Here is a 15,023-nt window from a genome sequence, read left to right as displayed (position 1 = left end):
TCCTTCCAGCCTTGGAAAAAGGCAACTCTCTAGAAAAAATTAACTATTAACAGAACATAGTAGTTCTAACCCCTCTGCCAAAATGATCACCCTTAGAGCGAAGCAAAGATGTTTGTTAATATAAGCCATCCAGAAACCAGCCTCTGAGTCTTTCAGTAATGTGTCCTAGATTCATAGAAGGTTAGGGTTGGAAGGGACCTCAGGAGGTCATCTAGTCCAACCCCCTGCTTGAAGCAGGACCAATCCCCAATTTTTGCTCCAGATCCCTAAACGGCCCCCTCAAGGATTGAACTCACAACCCTGGGTTTAGCAGGCCAATGCTCAAACCACTGAGCTATTTATGATATCAAAGTATTTACAGAGAACTCAATTAATCTTTAGGTCTACAAAATCTTCAATATCATTAAAAAAATCAGTTCATAGCTATCAAACACTAGCAGTCCAGACTCCAATATTTAGTTCTACCTATTCTTGACATCAGTAAGTTAAAAGAAAAGCAAAATGCTAGGACAGCAGTAGAGAGCTGCTTTGGATGAATAATGCCTCTTTTCTAATGTTATAAAATGAACACTATTGATGGATCATAATTATTTTCCTTGTATCTGCTCAGGCTTCAGAATCTAATTTTGGTTTTGTGGTAGTTAAACTGTGGCATATAAAATTTCTCATAGCTGTTTTAAATAGCTCAGCTATGTCCATTCATATAATGGGAAAATCAGATTTTGGAATGTTAATAGCAAAACATGAAACAAGGACAAACTGACTCTTCTAAACAACCACATCTGGCTAAATTTTGTCAGTTGTCTGCAATACGTGTTTTGTAACTTTGTCTTCTGAACTATGCATTTTGTGAAGTGGGAGTTGGAATACTAGGATGTTGCAATGATGCCAAGCAAATATTGGACTCCTTGGATGATTTTGTCCACAATCTTGCTTAATCTGAATAGACTTTTTAGTGTACTTTTTAGTACACTACTGTGTACCTTGAACTTATTTCATTACTTGCTTTATTGTATGGAAGTAATGTATGTTTTCTGCATGTTGGATTTAATGAAGGTTTACTGGAAGCTTGGTGCTTATGAAAGATGCTGGATTGGCAACACTGGAACTAAAATCCTATAGCTAGCCATAGAATGGGTGTTGCATGGCCAGTAGCAGCATGAGCTTTCCTACTCTTCCTCAGCTTTGTTCTTGACGACACACCTCTAAGGTTATATGTACCAAATTCTTCGTTCTCTTTTGAGAGTTAATCTCACTATAACCCTACAACAAACCATGTTTTTAACCAGATATGACTGATGAGCGCTTGTGCTGAAGCATCCTGAGGTGGGCTTGCTCAGAGTAAACTTTCATGTCAAGTAGGAAACTTGGTGTATCTCTATTTGAGTAGTTGGAGCATGGACTAAAAAGTAGGATGTTTTCTGGTACTTGGATCTCTTAACTGCTGTGGTTTTAAACCCAGCCTTGATCAGTTCTTGAACTAGTTACTCTTTTGAGGGAGGGAATCTTCAAAAGATGTGCTATGCAAGCTGTTCTCCTTTTTTAGAACACATAAAGCACATGGAAACTTTGTCTAGCAGCAGCTACTCTTTAGGTTTCATCTGCACTGCTCTTTGGAAGTTGTGTTAAACTAGTGCTAATACTATAGTGGAAGTAGAGTAAGATCTGGACAGACAGAGTAATTCCGGGGGTGCCCAAGTTTCAGTGATGAGCAGTGACTGTTGCAGTTAAGGATTGAGATGTCATCTCTGTAACATCTAAAAGCCTGAAAGGATATACACCTCTATCCCAATATACACCACCCGACCCGATATAACGCGGGTTTGCATACAACACTGTAAAGCTGACACGCTGCTCTGAGCAGTGTGTTAAGGGTGCTGGGCCGGGCCCGAAGGGTTGGATATGGGGCAGAGGGTCTCAGGGGCGATCGGGGCTCCCACCCCCCAGGTTCTGGGAGGCAGGAGCTGTAGGGAGCCCTGCAGTCCCAGAGTGGCCCATGGGATCAGCGGGGGGCTGGGAGCAGCCCGCTCCGCTTCCCTCGACCCAGACCCCGCTATGTTGCTCAGGGGAGGGGGCTTAGAGGAAGGGATCCCCCCGCACTCACCCACAGCGGTGGAAGCGGAGCAGCCCAGCCTCAGCCCACTCCACTCCGCCAGCTCCCAGCCACGGTGCTCCACTTCCCACCACAGGTGAGTGCAGGATCTTTCTCTCTCTCTCTCTCACACTCTCTCTCACCCCAACATGGCTGGGGCCAAGTCAGGCCGTGTCGCTCCACGTCCCGCCGCAGGTGAGTGCGGGACCTTTCCCCAACACACGCGCACGCACACAGCGACATGGCTGGGGCCGAGGCAAGGAAAGCGGAGATGGCTCAGGCTGCGTCGCTCCACTTCCCACCGCCAGTGAGTGCAAAGGGTGTCCTTTCCCCCAACCTCCCCGCACTCACTGGCAGCAGGAAGCGGAGCAGCCTGGCCCCCGCCCACTCCACTCCGCCAGCTCCCAGCCATGGCGCTCTGCTTCCCGCTGCCAGTGAGTATGGGGGGCATCCTTTCCCCAACCTCCCCACACTCACTGGCAGCGAGAAGCGGAGCAATGTGGCTGGGAGCTGGCGGAGTGGAGCAGGCTGGGGCCGTGTTGCTCTGCTTCCCACCGCTGCCGGTGAGTGCCTGTCGGGTCAGGGGGTGTGGATAGGGGTTGGAGTAGTCGGGGGACAGGGAGCGGGGGGCGGTTGAGTAGGGCGTGGGGTCCTGGGGGTGAGTAGGGACCGGGGGGTCTCGGAACAAGGAATGGGGGGGCTAAAGCTACACTTGCAAAAGTGTAAGAGAATAGTAGATGATAAAACTTGGCATGCAGTTTAGTTCTGTCTCTACATTGCATCTTTAAAAGTGGATTTTAATAAAATTATGCTCCATTGCTCAAATTCATAGTACTCAGTATGCCAAAAGTACCTTCACTTTACTATTTAAATAGCTTTCTAAATTTAAAAATTAAAATGCATGCAGCAGTTGGGTCTAACTTCAGTTGTGTGATGAAAATAAACAGAAGTAAGGACCATGAAGACTGAAGCATGCTTTATGTAGGGTTGCCAGGTGTCTGATTTTCAGCTGGAACGCCCGCTCGAAAAGGGACCTTGGCGGCTCTGGTCAGCACTGCAGACAGGGCTGTTAAGTCTGGTTGGCAGCACAGGCAGACTCCCTACCCAGCTCTGTGCGGCTGCCGGCATGTTGGGCACCTAAGCATGGGGCAGCCACGGTGGGCTCCGCGCACTGTCCCCGCAGCTCCCATTGGCCTAGCCATGCCTCCATCTAGGAGTCAGTGGGAGCTTCTGGGGAGCCATCCAAGTTAAGTGCCCTGAGCTCCCTCCTGCACCCCAGCCCTGAGCCCCCTCCCGCATCCAAACTCCCTCCCGGAGCCCGCACCCCAACCGTCTGCCTCAGGTCTGAGCCCTCTCCCACACCTAAACTCTCTCCTGGAGCCTGCATCCCCTACCACACCTCAACCCCAGTCCGGAGCCGCCTCCTGCACTCCGAACCACCCAGCCCAGAGCCTGCACCCCCAGCTAGAGCCTTTACTCCCTCCCAGCCCTGAGCCCCTTATGCACTCCAAACCCTTCGGGCCCAGCCTGGAGCCCCATCCTGAACTCCAAACTCTACATCCAGACCCAAAGCTCACACCTGCAGCCCAGAGCCTATACCTCCTCCCACACCTGCAGTCTGGAGCCCCCTCCTGCATCCCAGAGCCTGCACCCCCAACCAAACCCCTCACCCCATCCTGCACCCCAGCCCAGTGAAAATGAGCTGGTGGGGGAGAGCAAGGGAGGGGAGATAAAGTGAGCGGGGGTGGGGCCTTGCAGAATGGGCGGGTGGTGGTGCAAAGATGTTTGTTTTTTTGCTGTTAGAAAGTTGACAGCTCTAGCTTTATGCCTAGTGAAAAGCATGGTATGACACCTAAAGTATGTACTACTGTGTGTTGATGTTGGAAGGACACGTTTCTTCATACTAAATCCCTTTCTCTTAGTGTTCTGTCATAATTTTGATGCTTAGTTTCTTGTGTCTATATATATTTGCAGTTTACATGTTTTGTCTAATTTTGTCTTCAGAATGACTTTAGCTGTAGAGGTTATTTTCAGATTTGTTCTCAAGCATCTTCATTTTGGTCCTGTTAATCTTTTTGGTTTTTGTAACAGTTGAGAGGAAAAAGGAAACTGATGCAGAACTTCCCTCTGATGTACTCATTGTTTATGAGCTAACACCTACCCCTGGACAAAGAGCTCTTGCTGACTCTCTTAAACTACCTTCAACATTCTTCTGCTACAAGAATAAGCCTGGCTACTTAAGTGAAGAGGATGATGGTAAGGAGCTGGAAATTTGTTCATCCACTCTGGGTTAACTGGAGCAACAGTAGTGTGGTAGGGGTCTCTTGTGCTCTGAGGAAGCATTATCCCTATTCAGAAGAGACAGTGTTCCAGTCTCTTGTGGCCAGAGATTGTGTAATGAGATCTTCACATTACTGTAGCGTAGCTCAACTCAGCCGTATATGGCTTATAACAATTTAGCTAGTTCTTGGAACGATAAAAGGGGATTCAGTGGAGTATGTTCAGCATCTCAGGGGTCTGACTCCAGAAGCACCAAGAATGGCCACTATCTGGCTGAAGCTCAATTGGTTGGGTAGACTAATGGAACCACAAATGAAATGTGTTCTGCTCTTCTTTCTTACCTCCCTATTTGGGACGCAATTCTGGGAAAACATGAAATTATGAACACATCTTTTGTATCCCAAAACTTTTAAAAATGGTATGGAAAAGTAACAGAAGGGGTTTGCTAATTAACTACCGCTTATGTGTAAATTTTTCCTTGTTTATCTCTTAATCCTGCTGTGAAACTACTTAATATTATATTATTTTGGGCAGCATGAAACAGAAGACTGAATTTGCCCCAAAATCAGAACTGTCTATATTGAAGGAGTGTTTCAACATTTAACTACATCAACAAATACATACACAACCACAACAAGAAATATTTAGATTAAATTTTTCCTGTTTGGCTGTTCCTTTCTTAAAAATTAGAAGCTAATGTGAATACGCAGCTCATGATTCCCTAACCTGAGTGACTTGCAAGTCTGAATAGGGTAACTAGAATGGGTGGTTCCCAGAGGGGGTGTGTTGTGAAATCACTGGCTCTTCTCAATTCTGTTTCTTTAAGATGAAGACTATGAAATGGCTGTTAAGAAACTTAATGGAAAGCTATATCCTGATGATCCCAAAGAGCATAAAACATCAAAAGATCCTGTGCAAGGTAAATAAAAACTTTAAAACAGAATTTTCAGCTACACCCTCTGATTTGAAAGTATAACTCTAAACTGCTGCTTAACTTAAAACTTCTTAACACTGCTTTTTCATGACTAAATATTTAGAGTAATCAAATCTTAAAATCTGTCATACCTTGTATTCCATCAGTGCTGCGCCTTTGTGGAGGGTGATAGATATATATACAACATGCACTTCACATCCAAAAATAATTTAAGATACAAAGTCTAGGAGAGCAACCTAAAATTGGGGACAAGTTCTAGCAGTTTCTTTAATTATCCTGGTATTGAACTTTTTATGCACATTATGGTATGTAATTGATATGTATATGTATATTTAGGCAAACTTGTACACAGGAATAGCTCCTTGTCAGGATCTACGTTGTATTTACTAAATTGATGGCAGGATGGAATATGCTGACATACTCCAAATTCCATAATGATTTCTCTGGAATGTAATAAAAATGAACATGAAGCCCTAGAGGCTTTAGAACTAAACACTGTAAAACTGGTGGAGCATTCTTTCCTCCAGGTTGTCTTAACCATACTATCAGAAACCAGCAGAAGTTTCTTCCTGTAAATCTCAGTAACTTCTCTGAATAGATTTTAAACTTTGCAATCTCGGCACTAGTATTTTCATCCTTAGGGTTATAAAGTAAGGAAGGTGAGCTAAGTAAATTCTCCCTAGTCTTCCAGTGACTGTCCACATTTATTCCATTCTTAGTGTGTGTGGCCAGCAGTGTGTATTTGGGCTGCACCTGTGCCCTAGGTGTCTTCTTTCCCTATCCCAGCTCCACCTGAGGACATAAAGGTTGAAGCAGGCCCAACTCACTGTCCGTTCTTTAACATCTGTGGCAGTGGGATGGAACCCCTGCAGTGGCAACCTTTTCTGCACGCTGTGCTAGTGTTACCTAATTAGTTGGTTTTGGGTTCATTAGTATCTGTCCACTGGCAGAAAAGCCCCCCAAAATAATTTTCACTTAAGTTTGTTACAATAGACACCTCTTCCTCCCCTATACAGGGGCCTAGCACCATGGCAGAAGCTAAATTTGAAATTCAAGACCCGTTCTTCTTGTGAAGGTGTGACACCTGTTGAGGATGGCCACTTCTGATGTCTACTCAGACTAGGAGAAGGACATATTCCTGAGTGGTCGCTCATTCTCCAGGTGCACTCAGAAAGCTAGAGAAGACCATCTGAAGCTCTTCTTCCTTGAGAATTCAATGCAAGCTTTCTTGGACACAGCGAGGACAATATAACAGAGGGCACTAGACCCACAGTCATCTAGTCCAGAGTTTCTCAACCTGTGGGTCATGACCCAAAATTGGGTTGCCAGAATACGTCGAAGGGCCACGATGCTGGCTGGGCTCAGCTCACCATTCTAGGTGCTGCAACAATGCACTGAGTCATAGTGCTGCTCAAGTTTGACCCAGCCACCCTTCCACCATAACAATGGAGGGCCGGCTGGGCAAAATTTAAGTGAGTGACGCAGTAACCCAATGCATCACGTTGCAATAACAACCCTCACAAATTTGGTCTGCTGAGCTGCAACCATCACCAAGTATTACGCCCTCGGTGGGAGGCAAGCCCAGCCTCCCCCGCAGGACAGGAGCCAGGAGGATGTAGTGGGTTGGTGTCATGTTATCTAAGTACCCCGCTCCCTGACATCAATCCTACAACCAGGTACTCCCCATCATACCATTCATCCTGGTCCCCAGATGTTTTCCCACTGTACCTCTAGGCCATTCTGTACCCCAGACTCCTCATTTTGCCCCCAGGATTCCAAATCCCATTTACCCTCTGCCCCCAAAGGGTTGTAGTATTTTGGGATCTATTGGTTTGCTATCTCTCCCCCAGCCTCCCCCCTAAATCCCCATCTCCTTCCTCACTAAACCCCCTGGTTCCCTAATCTCCCCACCTCGTCTCCAGGCCCACAATCCCCTCCAAACTTTACTTTCTGTCTCATGGCATAGCTGTGTATTTTTGGAGGATGTCTCAGCTCACTTCCCCTCCCCCAGCTGCTGGTGCGGAGGGGTTCCCCACCTGTCCGTATCTGGCTGGAGCATCTGGAATCTTAGCTCCAAGCATCCTGCACGTCCTCCCACTCCCCGATTGACCCCTGTGGGTCTTGACAGGCCATCAAGGTTTACAGATGGGTCCTGAGCCTTAAAAGGTTGAGAACTATCCGTCTAGTCTGTCCCTCTCGATTTCCAGTGAGCCAAGATTCCACCCCTAGCTCTTTGGCCTCATCTAAGAGGCTTCCGGCATTGACATCACTGATGAGCAGAAAGGAGTGCTGCTCCAGCGAGGAACAAGGCACAGGTTACCTTCTCTGATGCCTAGTAAGCTAATACACAAGAGCCACCAAACTTTTGACATTTTGAACTCAACTTCCTACAGGCCAAAAACCTGACAAGCCCTCTTCATGTGCCTCCATAACAATTTCCAGGAGAGCCGTTTTTATCCACTAAGTCTGTGGACTGCATTTCTCTCAGCACCAGGTATCTCAGTACCCAATGCCTCAGTTCCTGAAGACTTGTTCCTACCACTTCTGATAGGCACCTCAGAACGATTTTCCTCAGTACCAGCTAAGTTAATACCCAAAGCAATCACTGTACTACCAAGTGATTGATCTGTGGGCCTGGTACCAAGTTGCCTCTCCTTGAGGATGGTGATATCCAAGCACATCTCCAGAGTTACCGGTACATCAGATTAAAGAGGTATCCCCAGTACCCACCTCTTCCCCCCTCCCCCAAAGGCAGGGCACTCTGGATAGAATGAGCCCTCCATTAGAGGAAGTGTATTCCTTTTTGTCATGATGTAGACACAACAGCAACTCATCACACACACTTCCACCTTCTCCTTGGATAGGGATTCTAGACAAAACACCATGAGAGGTAACAGGAAGGTACTTGGGACTCACATGGAATACCCCTCCTGGAACTTTCCCCCTCATCGCCATGTGTCCCCCATCTCAATACTCCTATCCCTTCTAGCCATGACCCTACTTGACACCCTGGGCTGTGCAGCTATACTTTAGAAGGCCTACATCCTCCACTGTCTTCAGGGCTAAATCCGCTTACCCAAAGAGAGACTGTAGGGCAGGGGTTCTCAAACTGGGGATCAGGACCCCTCAGCGGGTCACGAGGTTATTACCTGGGAGGTCAGGAGCTGTCAGCCTCCACCCCAAACTCTGCTTTGCATCCAGCATTTATAACGGTGTTAAATATATTAAAAAGTGTTTTTAATTTATAAGCAGGGGTCGCACTCAAAATGCTTGCTATTTGAAAGGGGTCACCAGTACAAAAGTTTGAGAACCACTGCTGTAGGGCATCTTAGCAAAGCCAGATAGTGCAGACTCAGTTACAGGAGAGGCAAAAGGAGAAAAGTGAGGAAGAGTATCAGCTATCTGCAGAAGAACTGGTCCCTGGTGTGATGATCTCATCCTCCCTTGATGAGGCAGTGAATCCCCTTTGCCTGTCTTGGTAGATGACTTCAAAGTGTTCTAAGATATCATTAGGTCCATGGCAAAGAAGATCCAGGACATACCACATAAAGCAGTAAAAGGAGAAACCACACCACAAACTCCTGGACATCTTGCACCCTTCCACACCCTGCAGGTCCCCCATGCACTAAATAATGGACTAATGGATCTTACAAAGGACCTGAGGCACACACTAGCATCCATCTCAGCTACATCAGAACAAGCTGACAGGACATACCATGTCCCTTCCCATCTCAAGGTTTTCATCTCTCCACTGAATTTTTACAACCGAACTTTGAGGGATTCAGTCAGAATAGAGAAATCATAGCCTTGAGGTTATTAGCTTCGGTTCCAAAGTTATGAATAGACTTCATCTGTAGGCACAAATAAGTGTGTAAATTAATGATCTAAAAGTTAGTGGTACCAAAAGTAAGGGCAGGAAATGTCATTTTTTTTAGAAAACTTTAGCATCCAATTGGCACACGTCTTGTTTGGATTTATTTTGCCCTGCCTACTACTTGGTTCTGGCAGTATAATTGGAAACTTGTTTTTAAAACCCATTATAACATCTAGGTATATGGGTTTTTCTTGCGGTAGGAGGTGGAAGGGGTTTGGGCATTAGGAAGAGAAGGTATATCAGACAAGCCTTTTTGTGAAGGTTCTTCCTGAGCCAAACTACTCAAATTGGCCGCTGGCAAAGTAATTGCAAATTTACCACCTTTTAGTTTCCAATTAAATGAAAAGCTTTTACCACCAATGGAGGGCTCTAAAATCAGTGGAGTATTATTTCCATTTGGATCAAGTTAGTAGAGTTAAATAAAGCAAGAAAATCTAACGTGTAATTTGTAAAAGTTAGCATAGAAGTTAAATTATTTATCCAAACCTCCTTCTTGGGTTACCTAAAGTAGGAATTGACTGATTACTCATAATCTGTGTCCTAGAAACTTTGCTTCAGAACTCTGCTCTGTTTGCTACATTTCAGTAACTTCTGATGTGCTGTCTCTCTAGATATCATGGGAGAAATTGAACCAGAGAATGAGAGTGAGTGTGTTATTGTTTGGGAAAAGAAACCAACTCCTGAAGAAAAGGCTAAAGCAGAGACTCTAAAGCTTCCTTCTACATTTTTCTGTGGTGTTGGCAGTGATACTGATGAGGACAATGACAATCTGGAAGACTTTCAGACAGAACTTAAAAAAGTTCAAGAAGCCAAAGTAGGAACTAAAACTCAAAGCATGACTTTTCTAATTCATTTTGGTGGCACTAACTCTTAACACTGAAACAGCATCATGAATACCCTGTACATTTATTGAAGTAATTTTAGCTTTTTTTAAATCAAATGTCTGGTGTATGCCAAGAAGTAAGAGCAAAATAGTTTCCCCTGTATTGGAATAATATCAGTAGGGTGCCAATGGAATCTGTCATAGAGCCATCTGAAACCTTGACCATTTATGAAACATTTCCTTTTGATTTCAGTCCCAGTGTGTTAGTATCCTCCGATTTCCCTTGAGATTTTTTTTAAGCAAATAGCAAATTATTTGAAGCTGTTTGTAGAGACCATTTTTTAAAAGCTTAAATTGCAGAATAAAAATATTTATTTGTGAACAATGAGATGTGTTTAATATATATCTGGGATTTCTAAGCACTCTAGCACTTCATATTTTCAAAGTCCTTTAAAATCACTAATCCTCAAACTCCCTGTAAACTTAGTGTGGTTGACATTTTATAGAACTGAGGATTTCACAGGAAGAACTGTTTGATTTGTCCCTGGCTATGAAGCAAGTCTCTGGCAAACCTGGAACTAAAACTTGGACCTTGTATCTCCTAGCCTTATGTTCCGTCTTCTGTCCAGACTATTCTTTTTTTCCCCATTCTCCGTCCCCAATAAGGTCAAATCCTAAGCACTTCATACCTTTTGAGTGTGCAAGAACTAATTTCAAAGATTCAGAAAAAGTAAATGATCTAACAGTATTATTTTAAGAAGAATGTGAACATAAGGACACTTTGCCAAGTTAATCAGTAGTGTTAAATGATTTAAGTGTTAAGTTCATTACATTAACAAAAAATTCCTTCTGAAATCTTTAGAAGTCTGTAACCTGTTAGCCTGCTTGTTCAAGCACCTTGGCTGTTAATTTTTATTAATATTGTTACTTGGTATATTTGTTACAGTGCCAAAGGAAGGGCCCTGGATCCCAAAAAATTCCACTTGGGGGAAAAAAAAAAACATTTTGTAAGCAACAGAGATGTTGGGTTGCAATCTGTGTTCCTTGCCCCTCTTCCTTCTAATTCCATGAGCATTTATGGCCTTATTTTTTTTCCAAAGATGTTGATTACCCACAAACCCCATTGAAGTCAGTAGGAGCTAAAGGTTCTTTAGCTTTGAAAATCAGTGTACTAGCTTTTATATAGTTTTCCAACACTCCCACCTTTCTGCAGTGTTCCTGTTCGAGGGTGGGGGCGGGGAGAATTCATTATCTAATGCTGCTGCTCTGGCAGCTTTCGAAAGAATTTAAGCAGGTGTTTTCTAAATGTTCTGAGTACTTGGCTCTTTTAAAGCATTTATTGGAAACAGATATTTTCTTCTTAGGAGTTTCTGGGAAATGACGTTACCAGTTCAACTGATTTAGCCTGTACCAGTGAGGCTGAAGTATCTGTTCCATTAACCAGTGAGGCTGAAGTATCTGTTCCATCAACTACTAAATGTGAAGAACCAGACTCAACCACGCAATCCCCCCTCACATCACAGACTTTGTCAGGAACCGATGACAAACCTGTTGATTTGTCAACTAAAAAAGAAAATGATCCAAATTTAACAAAGTCCACAAACCAAGGTAATGTACTTTTCGGGCTTAAAGTCACATTTCTCTGTAGAAGTGTGTGTAACCAAGATTGATTTAGAGTGGTACTATTCTGCTGAGCTACTTGTAATCATTGGAATAAATGAAAATTGAACATGTGCATCAAAGATGATTCTACTATTATGAGACCACACTACTGCATGCTGCTATTAAATATTGATTCATTGTCCATTGTGTACAAATTAGGGGGTGTGGCAAAGTTAGTAATTGAGGCTCTGCAGTTTTGCAAAGAAAGGGTGGTAATTTGTCAAGTAAATTGTTCTATGGGGGGCCCAAAAGAACCAATATATTTTTCTTTTATTTGGATAAATGTTTAGGGAGCCACTAATCACTTTGGAGTGTCTCTATACATTGGCATTCATGTGAAAAAGAGGAGGCGATATAAATTTGTTATAATCCCTGGATTTATAGCTGTATTAGCCACTTTCTGGATCTTGGTGTTATGTACAGTTATAAAGTTATGCGTATGCAGTGGGGAAAGTCATCCTTGCCATGCTCCTTTCTCTTACACCTTTCTCTCTCATTGTGATAGGAAGCAGAACAATCGCATTTGGATTTGACACTACTTCCGGCTTGTCATTTGCAGATCTGGCTTCAAATTCTGGGGATTTTGCTTTTGGTTCTAAAGGTCAGATACAAACTTCTGTTGATAAACTCACATTGGAATTACTTTTGATGTAACTTTATGCCAAGTTTTTATGTGCATTGAATCTCTACTAGTTCATAAGGTACTAAATTGTAAGTGACAGAATACATGTAAACTAAATGTCTTTTTCTAGAAATGGTATAGTTTATGAAAATTAAGAAACTTTGTGTATAATACATGTGTGTGTATATTGGAGCATCTGGAAAGATGTCTGAAACTTTAAACTCTTTTCATAACTAGATAAAAACTTCAAATGGGAAAATACAGGAGCAGCTGTATTTGGAGTACAGCCAGCCAGTAAAGGAGATGAAGATGAAGATGGTAGCGATGAAGAAGTTGTACATAGTGATGATATCCACTTCGAACCTATAGTGTCCTTACCAGAGGTAAGATGGTTTTTGGTCATAGTTTAGAGACTCTGTTAAACAAGCATGTCCATGAAACTAACACATTGGATTAGTAAAACTGAAAGTATTCTATAACTCTAAATTATCCCCACTTTAGCAGGCTTTGCATTTCATTCAACTTGGATGCCAAAATCTGCTGTTTCTAAAAAAAAATAATAATTTTTGCTTTCCTGAGGCCCCGGATGGACAAAAAATCAGTTCTCCACCAGAGTTAAAAATAAGCTATGCGGTATTAGATACTATCAGGACTAAACATTTTTAGGGAGTCTCCCTGGTTTCCAACAGGATGGAACACCATGATTCTAATAACCCTGTTAAAATTGCAACATTGTATGGAAAAGCGACCTTAGGCATATATTTTTAAAGCTTCTGAAATTACTTTAACTACTTTGAAGCCTGTACAGCTTGACTTATACAAGGGAGCCTGAGTTTGTGTGCAAAAATGCACAATACTACCAGTAACACTTCTAAGAGCTCAGGTGGTTAAAGATTATTCTGTGAAATATGTGGTGTATTCAAAATAAATGATTGGAATACACTTGTTAGAGCGCTGCTTTGACCTGTAGAACTCACTTACGGCTTTCCCACTTATTAGTGATGTGGCCATCCCAAACTCTTGCTAATAATGAAACTGTTATACTACACCATATATTCTGGGCTCTCCCCTCCAAACCTGGGTGAAAACTTGCCAGGACCACTGAGCAATAATGTGGGGAGGGATAGCACAGTGGTTTGAGCATTCGCCTGCTAAACCTAGGGTCATGAGTTCAATCCTTGAGGGGGCCATTTAGGGATCTGGGGCAAAAATTGGGGATTGGTCCTGCTTTGAGCAGGGGGTTGGACTAGATACCTCCTGAGGTCCCTTCCAACCCTGATATTCTATGGTAAGGAATTAAGAGCACAATCAGAGCTAAATTAATCTGAAGATAAACAGCAAAGTAGGCAAAAGAAAGATGTTCAAGAGCTGGTAGGAGGTGGTAGGCCTACAGTGGAAGGTGGGTAGAACAGTGGAGGAAGCTTTATGTAACTCAGTTATTCAGATTATCCTAACACCAATTTCTTAATATACAGTGAATGCAGTCTGGTAACTGGTGATGTTTAAACCATATTAGAAATGTTAATGAGGTGTCTTTTTGGGTTCTATTTAAAATCTTTTCTAAAGACAAACTTGATTTTGCTTTAATTATAAATGTGGTGTAACAGTGTCAATGGTAACATTGCTCTAAGATCCTGCACAGCTCACTCATCTTTCCCCTTGTCTCCTTTTAATCTCCCTTGCCCTTTCCACTCCCCCTTCCTTTTTTTTTTTTCAATATGTCCTTCCACAAACAACCTTTCCTCCATTCACCGGCTCACTTGTTTGTAATGCCTGATCTTCTCAAGCTTTCATTTGCTCCAAAAGAGAACTCTAACAACTGTAGTTTTAACTTTTGTAAAGAGACCAAAAACTGGAAAAATGCACAGCCAAACAAAGCAAATACATATCCTTCATGCACATATCTAATCCTGCACCTTCTACTTGTTTATGTGGTCTAGTTATAGAAAGCAAGTTCTTTGAGAACATTCCCTTGTCTGCAGAGAGTATAGCACACTACTAAAAGTAACACACAGCGCTATGTAATGCTGTGTAAAAAAATAATGCAAACTCCTCCAGCACACTTGTATCCCAGCAAAGCTTATACATTTGGCTGGGACCTCTGCCAAAGGATTCAGGTGTACAAACCTGTAGAAAAGAACTTCTGTGCCAGAAACTATGCCCCAGAACATGTCAAGGACTCTTAGAGCAAATTTAAATTTTCTAGGCCAAGCAGTATTTGAGAGATGACTTTATAAAAAGTCAACTCTCTAACCTGTGAAATAAACCTAACTTTTCAACACCCTATCTGAAACAGCTTGTTCATCTCACCAGAAAGTCCGGAATATATCTCTTCTGGCTACAGACCTGCCTATGCAGAACTTCAAATAGAAAGTATGTTTTGGAGGAAGTTTTTCAAAAGGGGGGAGAAGGGTGTAAAATCAGGATAATAAAAAGCTATCACCCATTCTCTCTGATGCATGAGTAGATTCCTGGTGACCGTGACTGTCTAGGAACTGCATGAATATGCTGTTTTTGCTGCTTTCTAGGTGGAGGTGAAATCTGGAGAAGAGGATGAAGAAATTCTCTTCAAAGAGAGGGCAAAACTCTATCGATGGGACAGAGAAGTCAATCAGTGGAAAGAGCGAGGAGTTGGAGAGATAAAAATTCTATTCCATACACAGAAGAAATATTACAGAATTTTAATGAGAAGGGACCAAGTTCTCAAAGTGTGTGCAAATCATGTAATCACAAAAA

At 43.0% G+C, this 15,023-nt stretch overlaps 1 protein-coding gene across 1 annotated transcript in view; it reads left to right on the top strand.

The window, feature by feature from the left end:
* The window catches only part of RGPD4 (RANBP2 like and GRIP domain containing 4), a 59,601-nt gene extending 48,130 nt beyond the window's left edge, over nt 1–11,471 (top strand). The window contains exons 21-23 of the mRNA XM_073350899.2: nt 4,184–4,348; nt 5,199–5,291; nt 11,368–11,471. Of these exons, the coding sequence (XP_073207000.1) occupies nt 4,184–4,348; nt 5,199–5,291; nt 11,368–11,384 (275 nt within the window). The 3' untranslated portion in view covers nt 11,385–11,471. The remainder of the gene's footprint in view (nt 1–4,183; nt 4,349–5,198; nt 5,292–11,367) is intronic.
* Nucleotides 11,472–15,023: the final 3,552 nt, after the last annotated feature.

The sequence above is a fragment of the Lepidochelys kempii genome, chromosome 1, assembly GCF_965140285.1.
Source record: "Lepidochelys kempii isolate rLepKem1 chromosome 1, rLepKem1.hap1, whole genome shotgun sequence".
NCBI classification, from domain to species: domain Eukaryota; kingdom Metazoa; phylum Chordata; order Testudines; family Cheloniidae; genus Lepidochelys; species Lepidochelys kempii.
This window is presented reverse-complemented; position numbering and strand designations above follow the sequence as displayed.